Genomic DNA, 23,879 nt, shown 5'->3' on the forward strand with positions numbered 1-23,879 from the left:
CCATGAAAGTCAGTAAAGTGATTATCTCTTGGGGAAAGGAGAGTTGGTTATCACTGGGAGGGAACATACGGGGTCTTCTAGGATTATGGCAGGGCTATTTTTATTCATCTGGTAATGGTTATAAAGTTGTTTATTTTATAAAACTGTACATTTATTTATATATTTGTCTATATGAATAGTTTATCCCACAATAAAAAGTATTAAAATAAGTACCATGACCAAAAAAATGAAATACTAGACTACTATATTGAAAGACACAAGTCATTTCCAGAATAGTTTCCATTTTTGCTTCCTAGGTCTTACTCATATTTTTTAATTCTTGGACCTTGCATCATCTTATTTGTAAACTAAATTGTTAGTCCCCTTGGCCCTTTTCCACTTTGGAATCAGTGAGTGATAGGAAACCACCATGTGTCCTTTGAGCAAAGGAGTAGATGATGAACAAATGTTTTAGGAACATTAATCTAACAGCTGAAAGCAATTTAATAGCTGTTAGGAAATCAGTTTAATAGCTGTTTATGGATTAGAATGGAAGTGACCCAAAACACAGCCCAATCCACTGTGAGGAGATAGTCAATTGTTTTTAAGGGGATACTAACAATATTTGATAATCAGATTGGCAAAGAAAAGAGACTCTGACCATTAGAGGTTGAGAAAAGATTAGTCAAACTCTCTTTGATGTGATCTGTATTATACTCTCACCATGATAGAAAAACAGGAATCAGGGGTGTCTGGCTGGCTCAGTTGGTACAGCATATGACTCTTGATCTCAGGGTTGTAAATTCAAGCCCCATCTTGAATGTAGAGATTACTTAAAAGTAAAGCCTTTAAAAAATAAAACAGGACCAGATATATCCTCCCACCATAAGTAGAAAACTAGACAAAATGAATCAAACAGTGGTTTTCGATACTGAAGAGCAGGCAATATAGGATAGAAATCATGAGAGAAAAGAAACAAATGAAGTGCCCTAGCTTACTGCCTAAAGTAAGTTTCCAGGCCATCGGACAGGGAAGTGAAACCTAAACAGAACCTCACAGTTTCACCTATTTGAATAGTCAAGAGTTCAGAGTGTAGGTAGGACAAGATTACTAGAATTTGCAAGGACCCAAGAAGTAGTTGCAGAGAAGAAGCTCCAGATGTCCACACCAGGGCTGAGTATTCATCTGGGCATATGTGTGAGAATGTATGTTTCAGACTGGGAGAAAAAATGATTGAAAGGAGTAGGTGGAACAATTCCCAGAGCTCACACATGGTCAGGAATAATTTGTGTTTCCACAAAACTGAATCAGAAGACTTCCTCCCATTTAGAGCATTAAGCACAATTCTTAGAAGTATATTGCCCAAGTAGTGAGATCAAACTAGCCCTTGACAGAAGGCGGATTTGGATCTACCTTAACAAAGCTTAAAAATAAGCCCTAAAAGGAGGATCAAATTGATTTCAAGTAACTTTAAACCACATCCCAGAGAATAACTCTAAAATATTAAAACCAAAGAAGGGGTACCTGGGTGGCTCAGTTGATTGAGTTTTGGACTTCAGCTCAGGTCATGATCTCACGGTTTGTGAGTTCGAACCCTGCATCATGCACAGAGTCTGTTTTGAATCCTCTGTCCCTCCCCCACTTGTGTGTGCATGCTCTCTCAAAAATAAATAAAAATATTTTTAAAAAACCCAAAACACCAAGAAATCCAGCACCCAACAACATAAATGATGTTTAGCACCCACCAAAAAATGGCCAGGTATGAAAATATATCCAATAACCAGAAAAGTCAGTCAGTAGAAACAGACCCTGAAATGGCCCAGATAATAGAATTAGTAGATAAGGATATTAAAATACATTCTATATGTTCAAGAAGGTAGAGGAAAGCATAAATGTAGTGAGTAAAGTGGAAGAAGGAAGAACAAACCAAATTGAACTTCTTAAGATGAAAAATACAATTACAAATAAAAACACACTGGGATTAATGGGAGAATGGATGCTACAAAAGAAAAGATTACTGAGTTTGAAGATGTAGCAATAGAAACAAGAATATCATGCAAGTATATTCCTGTTCTACACTGTCTTGATTTCCTCTATTACATCTTCACAGGAAGAACATGTACTTTTCTGAAATATATACTGAGAAGGATTCAAGTAATTTTGACAGAAGCTCTAATTCCTTGCACTGTTAGTAACTGTTGGTGATTTAATAGGAATTGGAATGAGGAATATATACATAGGAAGAGTTCCTGGCACTGAATAATATTTATGACTTCCCAGCTTAGAGTTTCAGTGTTAGGAAATGTATCTACTTATATGGCCTTATGGCTGGTTGTCATTAAAAATTCCATGAAGACAGATGTTTGACAATTTTGTAAAGCATTTGTGCTTACAAAATGAGAGGCCTCATTTTGATGACCATCATTATGCTATTAGATGTTCTAAAGTGTTAGTTTCTATTTTATTAGATACAGTTGTTAATTCCTAAACTTTCTGAAAATATAACAGGTAGTCATTTTTAAGACTCAGTGTGCATACCTCATTCCTCCGATATATTTCTCATGTGATGTGGAATATATATTTTAAATGACCTTTTTTTAAATGTTTATTTTTGAGACAAAGAGAGCATGAGCGGGGGAGGGGCAGAGAGAGAAAGGGACAGAGGATCCAAAGCAAGCTCCACACTGATAGCAGCAAGCCCAACATAGGGATTGAACTCACGAATTATGAGATCGTGACCTAAGCTGAAGTCGGCTGCTCAGTTGAGCCACCTAGGCACCCCTATATTTTAATTGACCTTAATTGATATTCTGTTTCCAGAATTTTACATTTCTTAACTTAACATATGCCATATGGCAGTAGTTCTCAAGCTTTTTGGCCTGAGTGTCTCATTACATTCTTTTTTTTTTTAATATATATTTTTTATTTTTTTATTTTTTAAAAATTTTTTATATTTTTTTAGCTTTTTTAATTTTTTAATATGAAATTTTTAAAATATATTTTTATAATCTTTATTTATTTTTGAGAGGGGGGAGAGAGAGTGAGTGCTAGTGGGGGAGGAACAGAGACAGAGGGAGACACAAAATCCAAAGCAGGCTCCAGGCTCTCAGGTGTCAGCACAGAGCCTGATGTGGGGCTTGAATTCACAAACCGCAAGATCATGACCTGAGCTGAAGTCAGATGCTTAACTGACTGAGCCACCCAGGTGCTCCTCATTATATTCTTAAAACTTGAAAACCCTAGAGCTTTTATCATATTTTCTGTAATAGAAATTAAAACTAAGAAACGTAAAAAAGATTTATTATTTCATTTAATAAACCCATTAGATGTTGCCATAAATAACATCTTTAAATGAAAAATAACTTTTTTTCTAAAAAATAAGCTAGTGAGAAAAGTGACATTGTTTGGCATGTTTGCACATCTCTTATGCCTGGTCTAATAGTAGATAGCTGGATTGTTATATTTACTTAGGCATTCAGGCTCTTGCAATATGTTTCTTGGGCTGAGGTATATGAAGAAAGTCAAGCCTCATAGAGATAGGTAGTTGGAAAAGTGAGCAGTATTTTGACAGCTTTTTAAATAATTGTGGACATTCTTTTATCTGATAACATACCAAAACTCAAAAAGAGAAAGGTTATTACATTTATGTGCAGTGTGGAATCTAAAAATCCTATCACTGAATATAAAATCTCTCTACATTCATATTTATTGGTTTATCTTACACTTATGAATAGAACTTATACCCATACATGTTTTTTAACATCAGCATTGGTCACTTGGAAAATACTGATTCAATGAGTTATGTAAATCTTTTAAAGGTTGATAATATTTTGTCATAAATTAGCAAAAAATCAGATTCGTTAGATCACTAACAGAAAATTCTTCTTAAGTATTGGAAAGCTTATACTTAAGCTCAAGCTCACAGTGCTGTTTCTCTTGGAAGATTGAATTTTATCATTGGCAACAAGTTTATGTCAGTTGTTTTCTTTGAAGTGACAAATTTATATTTAAGAAAATGTCGGCCAGACAGCCAAGTCAGAATAACAGTTTGTCAGTCCATTCAAGTAAAATGTTGTTCTGTGAAAAATGGCTCACTCAGGTCACAATGTAAACAATCTCATAAGTGCTTATTTCTCAACATAATTATATTTTGATATACAACAAAAGTGCTTTATGTGTAGTTCGCTTTTTTTTTTTTTTTTTGCACAGAATGTTAAAAAGATGTGCCTTCAAGGGTTAAGGTCTAATAAAGTTATTTTTACTACTTTAAGGACATTGTTTTTTTAATGTTTAATTTTGGGAGAGAGGAAAAACTCAAGTGGGGAGGGGCAGAATGAGGGGGACAGAGGATCCGAAGTGGTCTCTGCACTGACAGCCGTGAGGCTGATGGGGGCTTGAACTCACAAACTATGAGATCATGACCTTGAGCCGAAGTTGGACATTCACCTGACGCACTACCCAGGTGCCCCTACTGCTTTAATAAGGACATTCTTAACTGAAATTGGCTTTTAAAAAAATGCTGATACATGGCTGTAACACAGTGACTACTGGTACATTTAGTGATGTTGCCTTGATTCTTTTTGAGGCATAAGCAGTTTTGCCCACCATTACTTTTGGAGCCTCAGTGCAAATGTCAGCCAAGTGAAAAAAGCAAACAATGTCTTTCCTTTATTATGAAATGGTTTTGACCTCAGTGATCCTTTGAAAAAATCTTGGGTATCCTGGTGGGTCTGCAGACTACATTTTGAGAACTGATACCCTAAAGCATCATAACACTGAAATTGAGAAGCTCCTGTAACAGCCTTTTATTTAAAATAAGTTATACAATCTTGTTTGCCTCTTTATCAAGTAATGCCTGGTGTGGGGAACATAAGTTGTAGGTGTATTCTTTAAAATACCTCATGTGCTTATTTAGTAGTCTGATAACACTTTTAATACCTGTCAAATTTAAACCCTATTTGTTGTCCAGTCTTTAAAATTATTTATTATTACTTATTACTATTATTTTAACTGTTACTATTTCTGAATTATTTTTCTCTGTATTTACATTTTGATAAGACTTGCAGTTATTTTACAATCTGAGTATGAACAAATTAACTGTGGTAAATAGTTTTAATACACTTTAAAAAATCACTTCAGGCAGGCATTCCAGACCCTCCAAATATGTCAGAAGAACTAATCCAATTGAAAGCCAAGGAACGACACTTTTTGGAGCAGTTATTAGATGGGAAAAAATTAGAAAATTACAAAATACCAGTACCAATTAATGCTGAACTCAGAAAATATCAGCAGGTAAAGTTTTATACTTATATAATGAATAGTGACTATTCCTTTCAATGTACCCTGAAGAGTTTTTAAAATTTTATTTAGTAAACTCTTGTGTTTAGTGTCTTTTACCCGTTTATTACTCCTTTGCCTATAAAAACACAGATTTTTGGTCTGTGCAAATGTGTTTTATAAGAAAAAAATTTTTATGATCTGTTCATATTTATAATTTTCCTCTTTCTCCTAACCTTTCAGGATGGTGTGAACTGGTTAGCATTTCTTAATAAGTATAAACTTCATGGAATTCTGTGTGATGACATGGGTTTAGGAAAAACTTTACAGTCAATCTGCATTCTAGCAGGAGATCACTGTCACCGGTAATTTAAAATGTTATTTTTTTGGAAAAGGGGTTTTAGATGCTGAGAAATGTAAAAACAAAACAAACAAACAAAAACTGGTTAATTTATTGTGTTTTATTGTTGTAAAGGGCCCAAGAATATGCAAGATCAAAATTGGCAGAATGTATGCCACTTCCTTCCTTGGTGGTTTGTCCGCCAACGTTAACAGGTCACTGGGTGGATGAAGTAGGTAAATTTTGCTCCAAAGAATATCTCAATCCGTTACACTATACTGGACCTCCTACTGAAAGAATAAGGTAAGAACTCTACAACAAAAATATTTAATCTTCTGTTTTGAGAATCACTTTAGAAGAATACAATTTATTAAAAATGACTTCTAGTTAGTCTTTTTGGTTGTCAGAAACTCAACTTATTTAAGAAAGATGAGTGGGGGCGCCTGGGTGGCGCAGTCGGTTAAGCGTCCGACTTCAGCCAGGTCACGATCTCGCGGTCCGTGAGTTCGAGCCCCGCGTCAGGCTCCGGGCTGATGGCTCGGAGCCTGGAGCCTGTTTCCGATTCTGTGTCTCCCTCTCTCTCTGCCCCTCCCCCGTTCATGCTCTGTCTCTCTCTGTCCCAAAAATAAATAAATAAACGTTGAAAAAAAAAAAAATTAAAAAAAAAAAAAAAAAAAGAAAGATGAGTGTATGTTATAAAGATAAAATCAGTGAGATACTTCAGAGTTTAGAGACTTTAGCCATTGTTAACAGTCAATTGGATTTTCTAAGTATTGGACCTAGGAACCAAAGCCATTCTCTGTGCCCTTCTTGGGAGCCTTGTAATCACAGCATCTCTTTCTCTAAGAGCTCCCTCATCCCCAAAATGCTTTTGCTCCATAAGGGCTGCTCTGGCTGTCCTGAGACCATAGCAGTGTTAGAGTTCAATTAGCTTTACCCTTTCTCTCTTAAACTGGTACATCCCTTATGTTCCTAAATACAATTTTTTAAAAAATGTTTATTTTTGAGAGAGAGAGCACAATTGGAGGAGGGGCAGAGAGAGAGAGGGAGACACAGAATCTGAAGCAGGCTCTAGCCATGAGCTGTCCGCACAGAGCCTGATGTGGGTCTCAAACTCATGAACCATGAGATCTGACCTGAGCCAAAGTTGGACGCTTAACCGACTGAGCCACCCAGGCGCCCCCCTAATACAAATTTTGAAGAGCAGAATTTCCATTGATCTCAGTTTACCTTTTTGTGTGTGTGCAAATTTTTATTTACATTCTAGTTAGTTAACAGTGTAATATTGGCTTCAGGAGTGGAATTTAGTGATTTATCAGTTGCATATAACACCCAGTGCTGTCATAACAAGTGCCTTCCTTAATATCCATCACCCATTTAGCACATCCCCCACCCACATCCCTCCAGCAACTCTGTTTTCAATCTTTAAGAGTCTCTTATGGTTTGCTTCCCTCTCTTTTTTTTTGTTCCCCCTTCCCATGTGTTCATCTGTTTGTTTCTTAAATTCCACATGTGAATGAAATCATGTATTTTTCTCTGACTTATTTTGCTTAGCATAATACATTCTAGCTACATCCATGTCATTGAAAACGGCAAGATTTCATTCTTTTTGATGGCTCAGTAATATTCCATTGTATGTATACACCACATCTTCTTTATCCATTCATCAATTGATGGATACTTGGGCTCTCCCCATCATTTGGCTGTTGTTGATAACGCTGCTGTAAACACTGGGGTCCATGTACCCTTTCGAATATGTATTTTTGTATTCTTTGGGTAAATACCTAATAGTGCAATTGCCAGGTCATAGGGAAGTTCTATTTTTAGCTTTTTGAACAACCTGTGTGTGTACTCTTTTCCAGAGTGGCTGCACCAGTTTGCATTCTCACCAGCAGTGTAAGAGAGTTGCCCTTTCTCCACATCCTTGCCAACATCTGTTGTTTCCTGTGTTGTTAGTTTTAGCTGTTATGACAGGTGTGAGGTGGTATCTCATCCTAGTTCTGCTTTGTATTTCCCTCATGATGAGTGATGTTGAGCAGTTTTCATGTGTCTGTTAGCCATCCGTATCTTCTTTGAAAAAATGTGTATTCATATCTTCTGCCCATTTCTTAACTGGATTGTTTTTTGGGTATTGAGTTTGATAAGTTATGTACAGATCTTGGATACTAACCCTTTATCAGTTATGTCATTTGCAAATATCTTCTCCTATTCTGTAGGCTGCCTTTTAGTTTTGTTGATAGTTTCTTTTGCTGTGCAGAAGCTTCTTATCTTGATGAAGCCCTAGTAGTTCATGTTTGCTTTTGTTTCCCTTGCCTTTGGTGATGGGTCTAGTAAGAAGCTGCTCTGGCGAGGTCAAAGAGGTTGCTGCGTGTTTAACTCCTGTAGGATTTTGGTGGTTTCCTGACTCACATTTAGGTCTGGCATTCATTTTGAATTTATTTTTGTGTGTGGTGTAAGCAAGTGGTCCAGTTTCATTCTTCTGCATGTTGCTGTCCAGTTTTCCCAACACCATTTGTCGAAGAGACTTTTTCCGTTGGATATTCTTTCCTCTTTAGCTAAAGATTAGTTGACCATATAGTTGTGGGCCCATTTCTGGGTTTCCTGTTCTATTCCATTGATCTGTATGCTTATGTTTATGCCAGTACCATACTGTCTTGATGACTACAGCTTTGTAATGTAGCCTCAAATTCCGGAATTGTGTTGCCTCCAGCTTTGCTTTTCTTTTTTAAGATTGCTTTGGCTGTTTGGGGTCTTCTGTGGTTCCATAACCAATTTTATGATTGTTTGTGATGATAGTTCTGCAAAGAATGCTGTTGGTATTTTGATAGGGATTGCATTAAATGTGTAGATTGCTTTGGATAGTATAGACATTTTAACAATGTTTGTTCTTCCAATCCATGAGCATGGAATGCTTTCCCATTTCTTTGTGTCCTCTTCAATTTCAAGTGTTCTATAGTTTTCAGAGTACAGATCTTTTACCTCTTTAGTTAGGTTTATTCCTAGGTATGTTACAGTTTTTGGTGCATTTGTAAATGGGGTTGGTTCCTTGGTTTCTTTTTCTGCTCCTTCATTATTGCTGTATAGAAATGCAACAGATTTCTATGTATTGATTTTACATCCTGCGACTGCTGAATTCATGTATTCTAGCAATTTTTTGGTGAAGTCTTTTGGGTTTTATATGTAAAGTATCATGATGTTGTCTGCAAATAGTGAAAGTTTGACTTTTTCTTTGCTGATTGGGATGGATGCCTTTTCTTTTTGTCTCTGATTGCTGAGGCTAAGACTTCCGGTACTACGTTAAATAGTAATGAGAGTGGAAATTCCTGACTTGTTCCTGACCGTATCACTGAGGGTCATATTAGCTGTGGGTCTTTTGTGTATGGCCTTTATGATGTTGAGACATGTTCTGTCTATCCCTGCTTTGTTGAGGGCTTTATCAAGAATGGATGCAGTATTTTGTCAGATGCCTTTTCTGCATCTTTTGACAGGATCACATGGTTCTTATCCTTTCTTTTATTAATGTGTATCACGCTGATTGATTTGCAAATATTGAACTAGCCCTGCAGCCCAGGAATAAATCTCACTTGATCATGGTGAATAATTCTTTTAATGTGCTGTTGGATTTGATATGCTAGTATCTTGAGAATTTTTGCATCCATGCTCATCAGCGATATTGGCCTGTAATTCTTCTCTTAGTGGAGTCTTTGGTTTTGGAATCAAGGTAATGCTGGCCTTGTAGAATGAGTTTGCAAGTTTTCCTTCCATTTCTATTCTTTTGAAAAGTTTGAGAAGAATAGGTATTAACTCTTATTTATTTGTTGTTTTTTTTTTTTAATTTATTTTATGTTTATTTTTGTGAGAGAGGGAGTTAGGGTGTGAACAGGGGAGGGTCACAGAGAGAGAGGGAGATACAGAATCCAAAGCAGGCTCCAGGCTCTGAGCTGTCAGCACAGAGGCTGACGTGAGCTTGAACCCATGAACCATGAAAGCCGAAGTTGGACATTTAACCAACTGAGCCACCCAGGCGCCCCAACTCTTCTTTAAATGTCTGCTAGAATTCCCCTGGGAAGCCGTCTGGCCCAGAACTCTTGTTTGTTGGGAGATTTTTTTTTTTTTTTTTTAAGCTTCTTTATTTTTTGAGAAAGAGAGAGAGAAAGGCAGTGCCAGTTAGGGAGGGACAGGGAGAGAAGGAGAGAGAGAATCCCAAGCAGGTTCCACACTCAGTGCAGAGGCTGATGCAAGTGATCTCATAAGCCATGAGAACACAACCTGAGATGAGATGAAAAGTTGGACGCTTAACGATCAAGCCACCCAGGCTCTCTTGTTGGGCTCTCTTGTTGGTAGATTTTTGATGACTGATTCAGTTTCTTTGCTGGTTATGGGTCTGGTCTAATTTTCTGTTTCTTCCTGTTTTGGTTTTGGTAGTGTGTGTGAATTTCTAGGAATTTGTCTATTTTCCAGATTGCCCAGTTTGTTGGCATGTAGTTTTTCATAATATTCTAATTGTTTGTATTTCTGTGGTGGTGGTAGTGATCTCTCTTGTTTCATTTGTGATTTTGAGTCCTTTTTTTTTTTCTTTCTGATAAGTCTGGCTAGGGGGTTATCAATTTTATTAATTTTTTCAAAGAACCAGCTCTTAGTTTCACTGATCTGTTCTGTTGGTCTTTTTTTTTTTTTAAATGTTTATTTACTTTTGAAAGAAAGAGCAGGAGCAGGGGAAGGACAGAGAGAGAGGGAGACATAGAATCTGAAGCAGGCTCCAGGCTCCAAGCTGTCAGCACAGAACCTGACGTGGGGCTCAATTCCACAAACTGCAAGATCATGACCTGACTGAAGTTGGATGCTCAACTGACTGAGCCACCCAGGCACCCCAGATTTTGTTTGTTTCTCTGTTGTTCATTCTGGTGGCTTTAGGCTTTATTTGCTGTTCCTTTTCTAGCTCCTTTAGGTGTAAGGTTAGGTTGTATATTTGTGACATTTCTTATTTCTTGAGGTGAGCTTGTATTACAGTTTACTTCCCTGTTCGAATTGCCTTTGCTGCATCCCAAAGGTTTTGGACCGTCATGTTTTCATTTTCATTTGCTTCCATGTATTTTTTTAATTTTTTCTCTAATTTCTTATTTAACCCATTCATTCTTTAGTAGGATGTTCTTTAACCTCCATGTATTTGAGGGCTTTGCAAATTTTTTCTTGTGGTTGATTTCAAGTTCCATAATGCTGTGGTCTGAAAATATGCATGCTGTGATCTCGATTTTTTTGTACTTGTTGAGGATTGATTTGTGATGCAGTATGTGATCTGTTCTGGAGAATGTTCCATGTTCATTCAAGAAGAATGTGTATTTTGCTTTAGGATGAAATGTTCTGAATATATTTGTTAAGTCCATCTGGCCCAGTGAGTCATTCAAAGCCATTATTTCCTTGTTGATTTTCTGCTTGGATGATCTGTCCATTGCTGTAAGTGGGGTGTTAAGATTCCCTACTATAATTGTATTATCAGTGAGTTTATGTTTGTTATAATTGATTGGGTACCTACAAGTTGGGAGCATAAATATTCATAATTGTTAGATACTCTTGATGCATAGACTCCTTAATTCTGATATAGTGCCTTTCTTTATCTCTTGTTACAATCTTTGTTTTAAAATCTATTTGTCTGATATAAGTGTGGCTAACTCTGGCTTTCTTTTGACTTCCATTAGCATGATAGATGATCCTCCATCCCCTCACTTTCAGTCTGCACGTGTCTTTAGGTCTAAAATGAGTCTCTTGCAGAGAGCATATAGGTGGATTATGGTTTTTTTATATATATACATTTTGATACCCTGTGCCTTTTGATTGGAGCATTTAGTCCATTTACATTCAGAGTGATTATTGATAGATAAGAATTTAGTGCCATTGTGTTACCTATAAAGTTGGTGTTTCTGGTGATGTTCTCTGTTCCTTTCTAATCTTTGTTGCTTTTGGTCTCCCACTCAAAGAGTCCCCTTTGATACTTCTTGCAGGGCTAGTTTAGTGGTCATGAACTCTAATTTTTGTGTTTGAAGCTCTCTCTTTTATGAATGACAGCCTTGCTGGATAGTGTTCCTAGCTGCATATTTTTCCTATTTAGCATGTTGAGTATATCAAGCCACATTCCTTCTGGCCTGACAGAAGAGATCTGCTGTGAACCTAATCTGTCTTCCTTTGTAGGTTAATGGCTTTTTTCCCCTTGTTGCTTTCAGGATTCTTTCCTTTTCTGTGTATTTTGTGAATTTGACTATGATATTTTTTATTATGGTCCTGCTTTTGTTGAATTGTTGTACCTCTTGAATTGTGATGTCTGTGTCCTTCCCCAGATAAGGGAAGTTTTCAGTTATAATTTGTTCAGATAAACCTTCTCTCTTTTCCCCTCTCTTCTTCTGGGACTCCTATGATAGGAATATTATTTTGCCTTAAGGCATTGCCTGAATTCTACATCCATGATCCAATATTTTTCTTTTCCTCTTCTTTTCAGCTTCATTATTTTCCATAATGTTTTCTTTTATATTACTGATTCATTCCCTTGCTTCATCTGTCCTTGTTGTCATTGCAACCAGTCTGTTTTGCATCTCAGTTCTAGCTTTTTTTTTTTTCTTCCTTCTTTTTTTAAAATGTTTGTTTAGGGGCGCCTGGGTGGCTCAGTCAGTTAAGCCTCTGACTTCAGCTCAGGTCACAATCTCACGGTCCGTGAGTTCGAGCCCTGCGTCGGGCTCTGGGCTGATGGCTCAGAGCCTGGAGTCTGCTTCCAATTCTGTGTCTCCCTCTCTCTCTGCCCCTCCCCCATTCATGCTCTGTCTCTCTCTGTCTCAAAAATAAATAAACGTTAAAAAATAAATAAATAAAATGTTTGTTTATTCTTGAGAGAGAGGGAGACAGAGCACGAGCAGGGGAGGGTCACAGGGAGGGAAACACAGAATGCAAAGTAGGTTCCAGGCTCTGAGCTGTGAGTACAGAGCCCAACATGGGGTTCGAACTCACGAACCATGAGATTATGACCTGAACCAAAGTCGGACGCTCAACCGACTGAGCCACCCAGGTGCCCTTCAGTTATAGCATTTTTATTTTCAGCCTGACTAGCTTTTTGTTCTTTTATCTCTGCATTAAGGAATTATCTAGTATCTTCTATGATTTTCTCAAGCCCAACTAGTATCCTTAATGTTGTTATTTTAAATTCTGGTTCAGGCATTTTACCTATATCTCTTTTGATTAATTCCCTGTTCTTTCTCTTCTTTCTTTTGGTGTTAATTCCTCAGTCTTGTCATCTTGTCTAGGTTACTGTGTGTGTGTGTGTGTGTGTGTGTGTGTGTGTGAGATTGTTAGGAAAGCCTGCTATAGCCTCCTCCTGAGAATAATGGGAATGTTAAGAAAAGACCCTATAGTGTTTTGGGCCTGGTGCTTCATGAGGTGTTTCAGAGTGTGCAGTCTACTGTTGTATTTTGGCTCCTCCTTTCCTCAGGTCAATTCTTCACAGAGTTTCTCCTTGCCTGCAGTGGAGGGATGTTTGGACCTTGTCCACTGTGTGGCAAGTTTTAACTAGGTGTGTTTTGGTCTCCCTGTTAAAAGAACTGTACCTATTTCCCCTAGAACTGAGGCTTTGCAGCATTCTGTGATCAGTAGAGTTGGTGTGTGTGAGAGGTTTGTGCTGGTCTTCTGGGTGAGGGACCTGCTGCGCTGATTCTGAAGCACCTTGCCCAAATGGAGATGCACCTGCAGGGTGCAGGGGGGCAGTACTTGGTGTAAGCAGTCTCTGTTGGGGAGCTATACAGTGAGCTCTGTATAGCTCACTGAAGTGGGTCATGCTGATGGGCAGGGGTGAAGTGGCGTCATCCTGCTCTCTCATCTTCGCAGCAGGGAGTTTGTGCCTGCCATTCTTCAGGAAGCCCTCACAAAAGAGCAAACAATCACCCCTCTTATATCCCCAACTTCTGTCAGATCCCTGCCTTCACTCTGTGTCCATGCTGTCTGCCTGTCAGTGGCACAGTACTCCTGTGTTTTATTTATCTCAGATGTGTGGCTGAGTTTCAAAACTCCAAATTTTAGAGACCTGCACCAATCCTCTGGGGGAGGGTCTCACCATGCTGTGGCCAGTGCTGGTTTGTCTCAGTAAAGCAGTTGCATGACTGCACAGTGGTTTGTGGTGTACGATAAAGCACAGCAAAAAGCTGGCACCAAGGTTTGCTGCCTTCAGCAGGTGTCTCTATTTCTATGCTAGTGAACAGCTATGCTAGGGCAGCACATTGGCACAGCCAGTTCTTGTACCCTAAGAGGCTGTGCCATCATTCTCAAATGCACTTCAGGAAGGGCAACTGTTTCTCCCTGTGTGACCCAGGGCATCCTCAGACTACACTGCCCACTCCCAGGCCTCCACCCTCCCTCCCCACCAGAGCACTGCTAAGGCCACGACCCCAGCGATGGTGGGGACTTCTAAAAGTGGTCAGCCCTTCTTTTCCCAGTCAGTGATGTGGGGAAAGAATTTTTTTGTGCAGTCCTCTCTGCACTATTGCATCCTCTCTTTCTCTCCTTTTCCAGTGTTCAGGGCTCCCTCCCCTCTGCAGCACCTGCTGCTCTTTTCTCCCCCAGATCAATTCTCTATAGCTCCTACCTTCCACGATATGGCCATTTTTCTACCTGTAGATATGCAGTTTGTTCTGTCTGCCCTAGGATCAATTTCTTGGGTGTTCAGAATGATTTGATATTTATCTAGCTGTGTTTGAGGGACAAGGCAAGCTTAGGGCCCCCTACTTTTCCACCATCTTAACTCTAGTCCTTCAGTTCATCTTTTTTTTTTTTTTTCAATGTTTTTTATTTATTTTTGGGACAGAGAGAGACAGAGCATGAACGGGGGAGGGGCAGAGAGAGAGGGAGACACAGAATCGGAAACAGGCTCCAGGCTCCGAGCCATCAGCCCAGAGCCCGACGCGGGGCTCGAACTCACGGACCGCGAGATCGTGACCTGGCTGAAGTCGGACGCTTAACCGACTGCGCCACCCAGGCGCCCCCCTTCAGTTCATCTTTTAAAGCATGGATAGTCATAGGTTGCTGATTAGTCCATAAATTTGCCACCCCTCTGTATTTATAATAGCTAACACATATTCAGCATTTATTAGCCAGGCATTATTCTTAGTAGTTTTACATTTATGTAAAATTGTGTATTGTGTATTCTCACAGTCACCACATGAGGTATGGTTATTAATTTTGTTCTCTGTTGGCAGATAAAAGTCTAATAAAACATGGGGCCTGGGTCTAAGGTCACTCAGCTAATTAAATAGGCAACAGCTTACACTCTTATAAAGAATTTACTGTAGTGTCTTTAGTTAGAATTTATTCATTTACAAACTTAAGCAAACAGGAAGTACGTTTATTCACTAACTTTGAGTATTTCAGGGGTGAATTCTTGCTTCAGGTACATCTAAATTGCTCTCATTTGCTCTTCCTCTTGATACATAACTTGTTTTATTGGTCTGTGAATTCAATGAATAAGATGACGATAAACAGTCTGAGGCCTACATTCACCTAACTTGGCAACTGTTGTGAACAGAGATCTTCCCTCTCCCATCACGAATATATCAATACTAGAAATGACTAACTGCTTTGGGTCATGCTCCCAAACCAGTCTTTATGGTCAGGGGATAAAATATTGTGAATGGCCCAACCTGATTGAGTGTTTCATCTCTTTGGTGATTATGGGGACATGTGATTGATGGCTTCCCCTCACCCCCCAGCACAAAATAGTGCCTTCAAGGAAGAGGTGTGAGGACATAAAGTTACAGTGTCCACTACATTTTGAATCAGGTACCCATCTCTTTTCTAATCGGCTGAGTTAGGCTAACAAGGCCAAATCAAAAGAAGAACGGTCTTCAGGTATCAGGGTCACGGATGTAGAATAAGCAGAAAAGAATGCTGGGCTTAGTAGGCACATTGAAAACACCTTGTAAGACGGTAGCTGTAGTTTCCCTCTTTGAAACTCTATTACAGACTTTGCAGGTTCCTCATTTCCCAATCTTACTTATTTTTAAATGCAGGTTACAGCATCAAGTAAAAAGGCACAATCTGATAGTGGCTTCATATGATGTTGTGAGGAATGACATAGATTTCTTTAGGTAAGAATTAAAATTTTTTTCTTTAGAAAAACTTACGAAGAGTGTTAATATTTTCCTGTCTGAAAGACTTTATATAGTTCCTGCAATATATTAAAAGGTGCTAAATTTTTTTGTTTATTCTCCCTTAGAAATATTAAATTTAACTACTGTATTCTTGATGAAGGCCATGTCATCAAAAATGGAAAAACAAAATTGTCAAAAGCTGTAAAACAACTGACTGCTAATTATAGGATTATTCTTTCTGGAACACCAATCCAGGTAATTATTTACTGTTCTCCCCCACTGTTTGCCATGTGGAAAGAAGGTTTGACATTTGGCAGTGAATTAAAGACACGTTTTTCCGCCTGCCTGCTCCCTCCCTCCCTTCTTTCCTTCCTTCCTCTCTTCCTTATTTCCTTCCTTCCTCCCTTCTTTCCTTCCTTCCTTCCTCCCTCCTTCCCTTCCTTCCTTCCTTCTTTCTTTCCTTCCTTCCATTTATAGGAATAAATTCCAGTAGTTCATTTGGTTCATAATGGTTCATTTGGTATGCAATAGCATCTGAGCAAACCAGGTTTTAAAAGCAATATGAAGAGCACTGGATGGTGTATGGAATTTTTGAATGACTATATTGTACAACTGATACTAATATAACACCGCATGTTAACTATACTAGAATTAAAATAGTAAAATGTGATTTTAGGGTATGTAAATAGAAGTCTTGTGTCCAAAATATGGGAAACTGGTCAGACTTTATTCCACACTGGCCATTCTACTTCTGTGGTATTACACCACAGTCTGATTTAATGTTGAAAACTTAGAGCTGATTCATAGGGGAATCATCATATAGTAGAGGTGTGAATACCTGGAGTTAAGAGAAAATTGGAAAAGATTGTAGAAGGTTGTATTGGAAAAGGAAAGAGATGGGTAAAGTTATAGAAGTCTTCTGATACTTTTGAGAGATTCTGTTATCTTCCAGGGGAACTGGCTGCAAATGTTCACACATAACTTGGATAGCCAACTCTGGTGGGAAAATACCCTTCATCATTCTCCAGTTAGTGGAATGGTGAACACCAAGTTACCTCTAAGATTCCTTCTGACACTAAAAAAAAATCAACACTTCTTAGCTTACATCTTTGTTACTTTTCTTTTACATTTATTTTTGTTAATGGACTGATTATTCTAAGTATTAGGGTTTTGATCATTAAGTGAACACTTAATTGTTCACAATATTACTTTCACACCAAGTTTGGTTTTTTTGTTTCCTTAAAGGCCCTCTTTCTTTCTCCCCTCCCATACTGAACATTTTAGCTCGGAAGCTATAAGGGTTTCTGCACTGAAGACCCATGGTAGCCTGGAGTTAGGAGGCAGGGCCTAAGTGGGATTAGCCTAAGCAGGGCAGCCCACCATAATGAATCATAGCCTGAGCAGGGTGAAGAGGGCTTCTGGAAGTGGGTAAGGTGGTGGGTTGGTACCTTAGGATCCAAACATATTGAGAATGCATCCAAAATGAAAAAGTGCTGATTTCTTTTTTTTACAAATGAAACTTCAGTAGTAGAATTGGAAAGAACCTTTGCCTGTTCCTTATTACTTTGAATATTGGATAGATTTGACCTATAACCAAACTCTTCTAGGTTTCCTTAAGAAACGGTGATGTTGGGGGCACCTGGGTGGCTCAGTTGGTTAAGCGTCCGACTTCGGCTTAGGTTATGATCTCATGGTTTGTGAGTTCGAGCCCCGCGTCGGGCTCTGTGCTGACAGCTCGGAGCCTGGAGCCTGCTTCGGATTGTGTCTCCCTCTCTCTGCCCCTCCCCCACTCTCACTGTGTCTCTCTCTCAAAAATAAATAAGCATTTAAAAAATAATTTTTTTAGGGGCGCCTGGGTGGCGCAGTCGGTTAAGCGTCCGACTTCAGACAGGTCACGATCTCGCGGTCTGTGAGTTCGAGCCCCGCGTCAGGCTCTGGGCTGATGGCTCGGAGCCTGGAGCCTGTTTCTGATTCTGTGTCTCCCTCTCTCTCTGCCCCTCCCCCATTCATGCTCTGTCTCTCTCTGTCCCAAAAATAAATAAAAAACGTTGAAAAAAAATTTTTTTTTAAATAATTTTTTTAAATAAAAAAAGAAATGGTGATGTTGGCCAAATTCTTTAAATCTTGATGTTACGTTTAGTGTCAAAGGTAAAAGAATCAGAAGCATATTCATCTTTCTGCTTTTCTATTTATTGCTTGATAGATGCCACCAATAGGATTTACACACTATGGACCAAGGCTTATTCTGGTGGAGGAGACTTCAAAATTCTCTCCAGATAGGATAGAATTCCCTGAAGGAATTCAGGGATACTGATATGAATTTTATCAAATTAAAATGCAGACTTAGACCATATATATAAAAATGTAGTTGATTACCCCTCATGTATGTCCTCATAATGGGCTTTCATTAATATTCCAACTGTAAGGAAATCACCCCAGTACAAAAGATTAACTAGTGTTCCTTTTTTATATTCAGAATAACGTTTTGGAGCTGTGGTCATTATTTGATTTCCTCATGCCAGGATTTTTGGGGACTGAACGCCAGTTTGCTGCTCGATATGGTAAACCTATATTAGCAAGTAGGGATGCTCGAAGCTCTAGTCGAGAACAAGAAGCAGGTATGAAAACTATATAATTATATACTATACAAGTGAATATAACTTATTCCTATCTTTTTTGAAGCTGTTTTCTCTTACTTTTTAACAGGTGTTCTTGCAATGGATGCACTCCACCGCCAAGTCCTGCCATTTCTTTTGAGAAGAATGAAAGAAGATGTTTTGCAGGATCTTCCACCCAAAATTATTCAAGACTACTATTGTACTCTTAGTCCTCTCCAGGTTAGAAATCCAGTGATTGTGGTTGTTGGCGGTATGTTTATTAGGAGAGTGCTTTGAATAAGCCACAAAAATTGAATAAAGGGGATTAGACTTTGGCTTTTATTACTCCAATCTAGCTTCTACTTTGATAGACTTTAGGACTATTCTGTTCCAAATAGAGAGAGCTAGGACCTGAATGAATCTCTTTGGACATGTGGATATACATTTGGATAAGTGCATTTTGAATATGGCATTAAAACAAAAGCAAGTATCATAGTTGCTTTCTTATATGTCAAATTAATCGGAAAAGTTGCAAGGTTAATCTGATGATGAGATGAGCCAGTGTTTATAAGGGCCAAAAATCTGCCTGTAATGTCATATCTTCACAACAGCATTATAGGTATTGTCAGTCCCCATTTTTGCAAACAAAGAAAGGAAGGTTCAGAAAAATTAAGTAAGTTGCTCAAGATTATATAGCTAATATATATCAGGACTGAGTTTCAAACCTGGGAAGTGGGACCTCACCCCTCTAAAAGTATTAACCGCATTGCCAGTAAATTTTTGAAATAAGACTGAGCTTTTGCACAGATCTAATTTTGTACAGAGACTATTATCAAAGGAATTTATTGTATGCCTTTCCTTATATAGTATTTTGTAAGGGGAAACCATCCCTTGTATTAGGGAGACATGGCCTATATAATCAGAATTTTCTTTTAACCTTACGTTCTGGGTTAGTATGCATCAATCCATTTCAGTATTTTGATTTAGTCTGGTAAAATGAATAAAAGATAAACAGGTACACCCAGAAACTTATTTCTTCTCCTCCCTCTATAACTTGAGTTTAGAGCTTAGCAGCACACTAATCTAGATGCTGAGAGCTCTGTGATCACTTATATTATCTATGTCATATGTCTGGGCCTCCATTTCTCATGTATAAAAATTGGATTAGTATTTTTGAAAGGAATATTTTAGGAGCAATGAGCTGAAGACTTTTTGAAGTAAATACAATAAAGAAAAGGTGCCATATGAAAAAAAAAAAATCCATGATAGGGGTGCGTGGTTGGCTCAATCAGTAGAGCATGCAACTCTTGATCTCAGGGTTGTGAGTTCACACCCCATGTTGGGTATACAGATTAAAATGAAATCTTTAAAAAAGAAAATCCATGGTATATGCCAGTGGTATAAAACATTTAAGTGGCCTGGAGGAGGAGCTGGGAGGGAAGTGACATTTAGCTTTACTTAGCATCCACAGGTTTTTATATTCTGACTTCTATTCTTTAGCACTCTAGATTTTATTTTCTTTCATATTGTTTTAGCATGTACAAGGCAGGAACCAGGACCCTTAGGTAATGCTTTAACTTTTATGAGTTCTCCTTTTAGGTAGCAGTAGTATTCTTTTACTTCTCTGTACTTTTTTTTTTTTTTTAAGTTTTATTTATATAAGTAATCTATATACCCAACTTGGGGCTTGAACTCATGACCCTGAGATCAAGAGTTGCATGCTCTACTGACTGAGCCAACCAGGCACCTCAGCAGAAGTATTTTTTAAAACTTGGTCTCTTGGAATGTACCTATAGGGTACCACAAAACTTCACTTAGAGAAGATTTTCTCATTTACTTGTAAGGATTCAGGTTCTCTTTTATTGGTAATGTATTTATCTTCCTCAACAGAGTGGAAAAATTGAGTCTAGGACTATTTGACTAATTTTTAATATTTTAGCATCCAAGCTTAATGTGCTACACTTGTTTTCTAAATGTAATTTTAAAGGAATTTACCAAGATGCAGTGGATAATTTGTAATCATTAGTGAAGCATAGGTATTACAATTTCTTTAATGAGGGCTGGTTTAAATTATTGCTCTTACTGTCATTTGCTAGCTATGTTTTTGAACAATTGAAAATAAATATACTTCTTTTGCGGGGGCAATTTTACAGGTTCAGCTCTATGAGGATTTTGCTAAGTCTCGTGCTAAGTGTGACGTTGATGAAACAGTTTCTTCAGCTGCACTCTCTGAAGAAACTGAAAAACCAAAGCTTAAAGCCACAGGCCATGTATTCCAGGTATAGATTACAATCTCTTTTTTATTTCTTCAAGAATCATGTTCTTCAGTGCAGCAATTTTTACATGGAATACTGAAATGTGGGTTTATTTAAATTTTTTTCAGTATTGTGTATACATTCTTGAAAATAGAGAAGAGTACTAATTTATTTCCATATTTATAATTAATAAGTAATTTAATACTAAAATATACAAAATGCAATATTTTTTGTATATTGCCAGTAAAGAGTTTTAGAGAATATTTTGCTTTACATTAAAAAAAATATTGGAATGCCTGCTATAGGGCAATAACTTTTGTAAGCTCAGGGGTTAACTAAAGCAGTGGAAAAAACAGACTCCTTCCCTAGAGTATGGGGTTATGCAGTATAAGAGTTGGGTAGATTGGTTTCTAGTAGAGAGATCAGGGGCAGCCTCACTTGAGAAGGTGACACCTAAGCAGAGATCTGAAGGAGGATTGAGGCATGCAGATACGTGGAGGGGAAGCGATTCCAGACAGAGGATACCAAAAGTACAGAAGTCATGAGACAGGTGCTTCCTCATGTGCTCAAGGGAATAGCAAATCAAAAAGATAAAGTGTCAGCTTAGGCTTTCTGTCCCTTTTGAAATATTCCACAATAGAACCCCCCCCCCACTTCCCTTGCCACCAATAAATTAAATACTGTAACATTTTTAAGACAGAAGAGGGGTAAAGAGCTTATACCTCTCCCAGTTTCTATTATCGTGTCCAGCTGTTTCTTGAGCCTTGTCAGTGGAGCTTTTTGTTTGTTTGTTTTTAATTTTTTTTAATGTTTATTTATTTTTGAGAGAGAGAGAGAGAGAGCAGGGGAGGGGCAGAGAGAGGGAGACACAGAATCCAAAGCAGGCTCCAGGCTCTGAGCTGTCAGCATAGAGCCCAGTGCAGGGCTCGAACTCACGAACTGTAAGATCGTGACCTGAGCCGAAGTCGGGCACTCAAGTGACTGAGCCACCCAGTGCCCCTAGAGCTTTCCAATACAAAATTCAAAACCCAAATCATAAGCCAAGTAAAAGGCAAGAGAGAAAGAATGTGGCAAAATTAGAGAAAAGAAAGAAGGACCCTATAGGGTTCTGATTCTTAAACACAACCACTTGAAATAACCACCTTGCTCTGCCTTCTCCTCTCCCTGACTTGCTGAATTATAATACTGTGTAGGGGAGAGATATGCAGATTTATAAGGTCCTCAAGAAATTTTTATACCCACTGAAGTTTGAGAAACCCTTAGGAAATCTTTAGGAAATGTTGCCTTATTCCAGAAGCATCTGTAAGCATTATCCCACTTTGGGCAGGAAAGAGGTCTTTCTGCCATGAGAAGTTCATTGTCTACTGAGGGAGAGAGACACAAACTGTACAATTGATGCAATAAATGCTCTCATATACTTCACACAAGAAGCACAGATGAAGGCGTCACAGATGAGACATTGAACTGATTCATGAAGAATGAGTAGGAGGAGCAAGAAGAGGACAAAGGGCATTTTCTACGGATAGCGTAGAAATAGGAAAAGTTACTAAGATGTAGACATTTGTGGTATGTATGGACTTGCATATACTTTTTCCCCCCTTAAAGGCATTACAGTACTTACGTAAACTGTGCAACCATCCAGCATTAGTCTTGACACCTCAACATCCAGAGTTCAAGAGTACTACTGAAAAACTGGCAATTCAGAATTCTTCTCTTCATGATATTCAACATGCCCCTAAACTCTCAGCTTTGAAACAAGTAAGTAGGTTTCATGAATGTTCGATGTGTGTTACACATTCTTGATCTGTAACACGTATAAATATACTTTTCCAAAATAGTACTGCCATTTCTTTTATTTTTTAATTTGGTTCAATTTTTGGTACAGCTTTTTTAGAAACTGTGGTAAATATGTATAGTATAATATATACCATTACTTTCTTCTAACCCCTGGTAACCTCTAGTCCACTTTATATCTGTATCAATTTACCTGTTCTAAATATTTAATGTAAGTGGAATCATACAATATTTGTACTTTTGTGACTGGCTTATTTCACTTGGTTTTCTTTTTTTAGTTTATTTTTTTTGAGAGAGTGCGTGCCTGTACGTGCGTGAACAGGGGAGGGGCAGAGAAAGAAGTAGAGAATCCCAAACAAGATTCACACTATCAGCGTAGAGCCTGATGCAGGGCTCATTCTCATAAACCATGAGATCATGACCTGAGCAGAAATCAAGAGTTAGACGCTTAGCCAACTGAGCCACCCAGGCACCCCTCAATTGGTTTTCAAGGTTCATTTGTGTTGTACCATGTATTAGTACTTCATTTTTATAGCTGAATAACATTCCATTATTATTATTATTATTATTATTATTATGTATATACCACATTTGTTTAGTCTTTTTTTTTTGTTTTGTTTTGAGAGAGAGAGCACAAGTGGGGGAGGGATGGAGAGAAAGAGAAACAATCCCAAGTGGCAGAGTCCAGTGCGGGGCTTGAAATCATGAACTGTGAAATCATGACCTGAACCCAGATCAAGAGTTGGACACTTAACCAACTGAGCCACCCGGGCGTCCCAAATCTTGTCATGTGTTGATGGACACAATGGTTGTTTCCACCTTTTTGGCTATTGTGAATAATACTGCAGAGAACGTTGGCTTGTAAGTGTCAGTTTAAGCCCCTCTTTTTAGTTCTTTTGGATGAACTAAACCTAGGAGTGGAATTGCTGGATCATCTACCAATTCAGTGTTTAACTTTTTCAGGAACTGCCAGAATGTTTTCCACAATGGCTGTTCCATTTACATTTCCATCAGCAATGTGCCATGATTCCAATTTCTCCACATCCTAGCCAATGCATACTTTACTATTTTTTTTATTGCAGCCATCCCAGTAGGTATGAAATGCTAGCTCATTGTTGAAAATGCCGTTTAACTTTGGATCATTTTTAAATTGTCTTTTGGTTGAATTTTAAGACGACTTTTTTTCTTTTTTTTTTAAGTTTATTTAATTATTTTGAGAGAGCGTGCATGAGCAGGGTAGGGACAGAGAGAAAGGGAGAGAACCCTAATAAGCAGGCTCCATGCTGTCAGCATGAAGCCCCACGTGGGGCTCAATCTCATGAACCATGAGGTCATGACCTGGGCCAAAATCAAGAGTTGGACACTCAACTGACTGAGCCACCCAGGTGCCCCTAAGAGTTCTTTTATATTCTAGGTATTAAGCCCTTATCAGATACATAATTTTGCAAATATTTTCCCCCATTCTGTAGATTGTTATTTGACTTTCTTTAGTAATGTGTTCCATGGTTTCTGATGAGAA

General features: G+C 38.2%; 1 protein-coding gene across 2 annotated transcripts in view; it reads left to right on the forward strand.

Moving 5' to 3' along the window:
- Positions 1-23,879, forward strand: part of BTAF1 (B-TFIID TATA-box binding protein associated factor 1) — a 119,350-nt gene that overhangs the window by 85,771 nt on the left and 9,700 nt on the right. For both annotated transcript variants that reach the window (XM_049645416.1, XM_049645417.1), the window contains 9 exons: positions 5,119-5,271; positions 5,500-5,621; positions 5,732-5,899; positions 15,634-15,711; positions 15,840-15,969; positions 18,191-18,332; positions 18,421-18,551; positions 20,465-20,590; positions 22,172-22,324. In XM_049645416.1, the coding sequence (XP_049501373.1) occupies positions 5,119-5,271; positions 5,500-5,621; positions 5,732-5,899; positions 15,634-15,711; positions 15,840-15,969; positions 18,191-18,332; positions 18,421-18,551; positions 20,465-20,590; positions 22,172-22,324 (1,203 nt within the window). The remainder of the gene's footprint in view (positions 1-5,118; positions 5,272-5,499; positions 5,622-5,731; positions 5,900-15,633; positions 15,712-15,839; positions 15,970-18,190; positions 18,333-18,420; positions 18,552-20,464; positions 20,591-22,171; positions 22,325-23,879) is intronic.

Source organism: Panthera uncia, chromosome D2 (assembly GCF_023721935.1).
Source record: "Panthera uncia isolate 11264 chromosome D2, Puncia_PCG_1.0, whole genome shotgun sequence".
Lineage (NCBI taxonomy): Eukaryota > Metazoa > Chordata > Mammalia > Carnivora > Felidae > Panthera > Panthera uncia.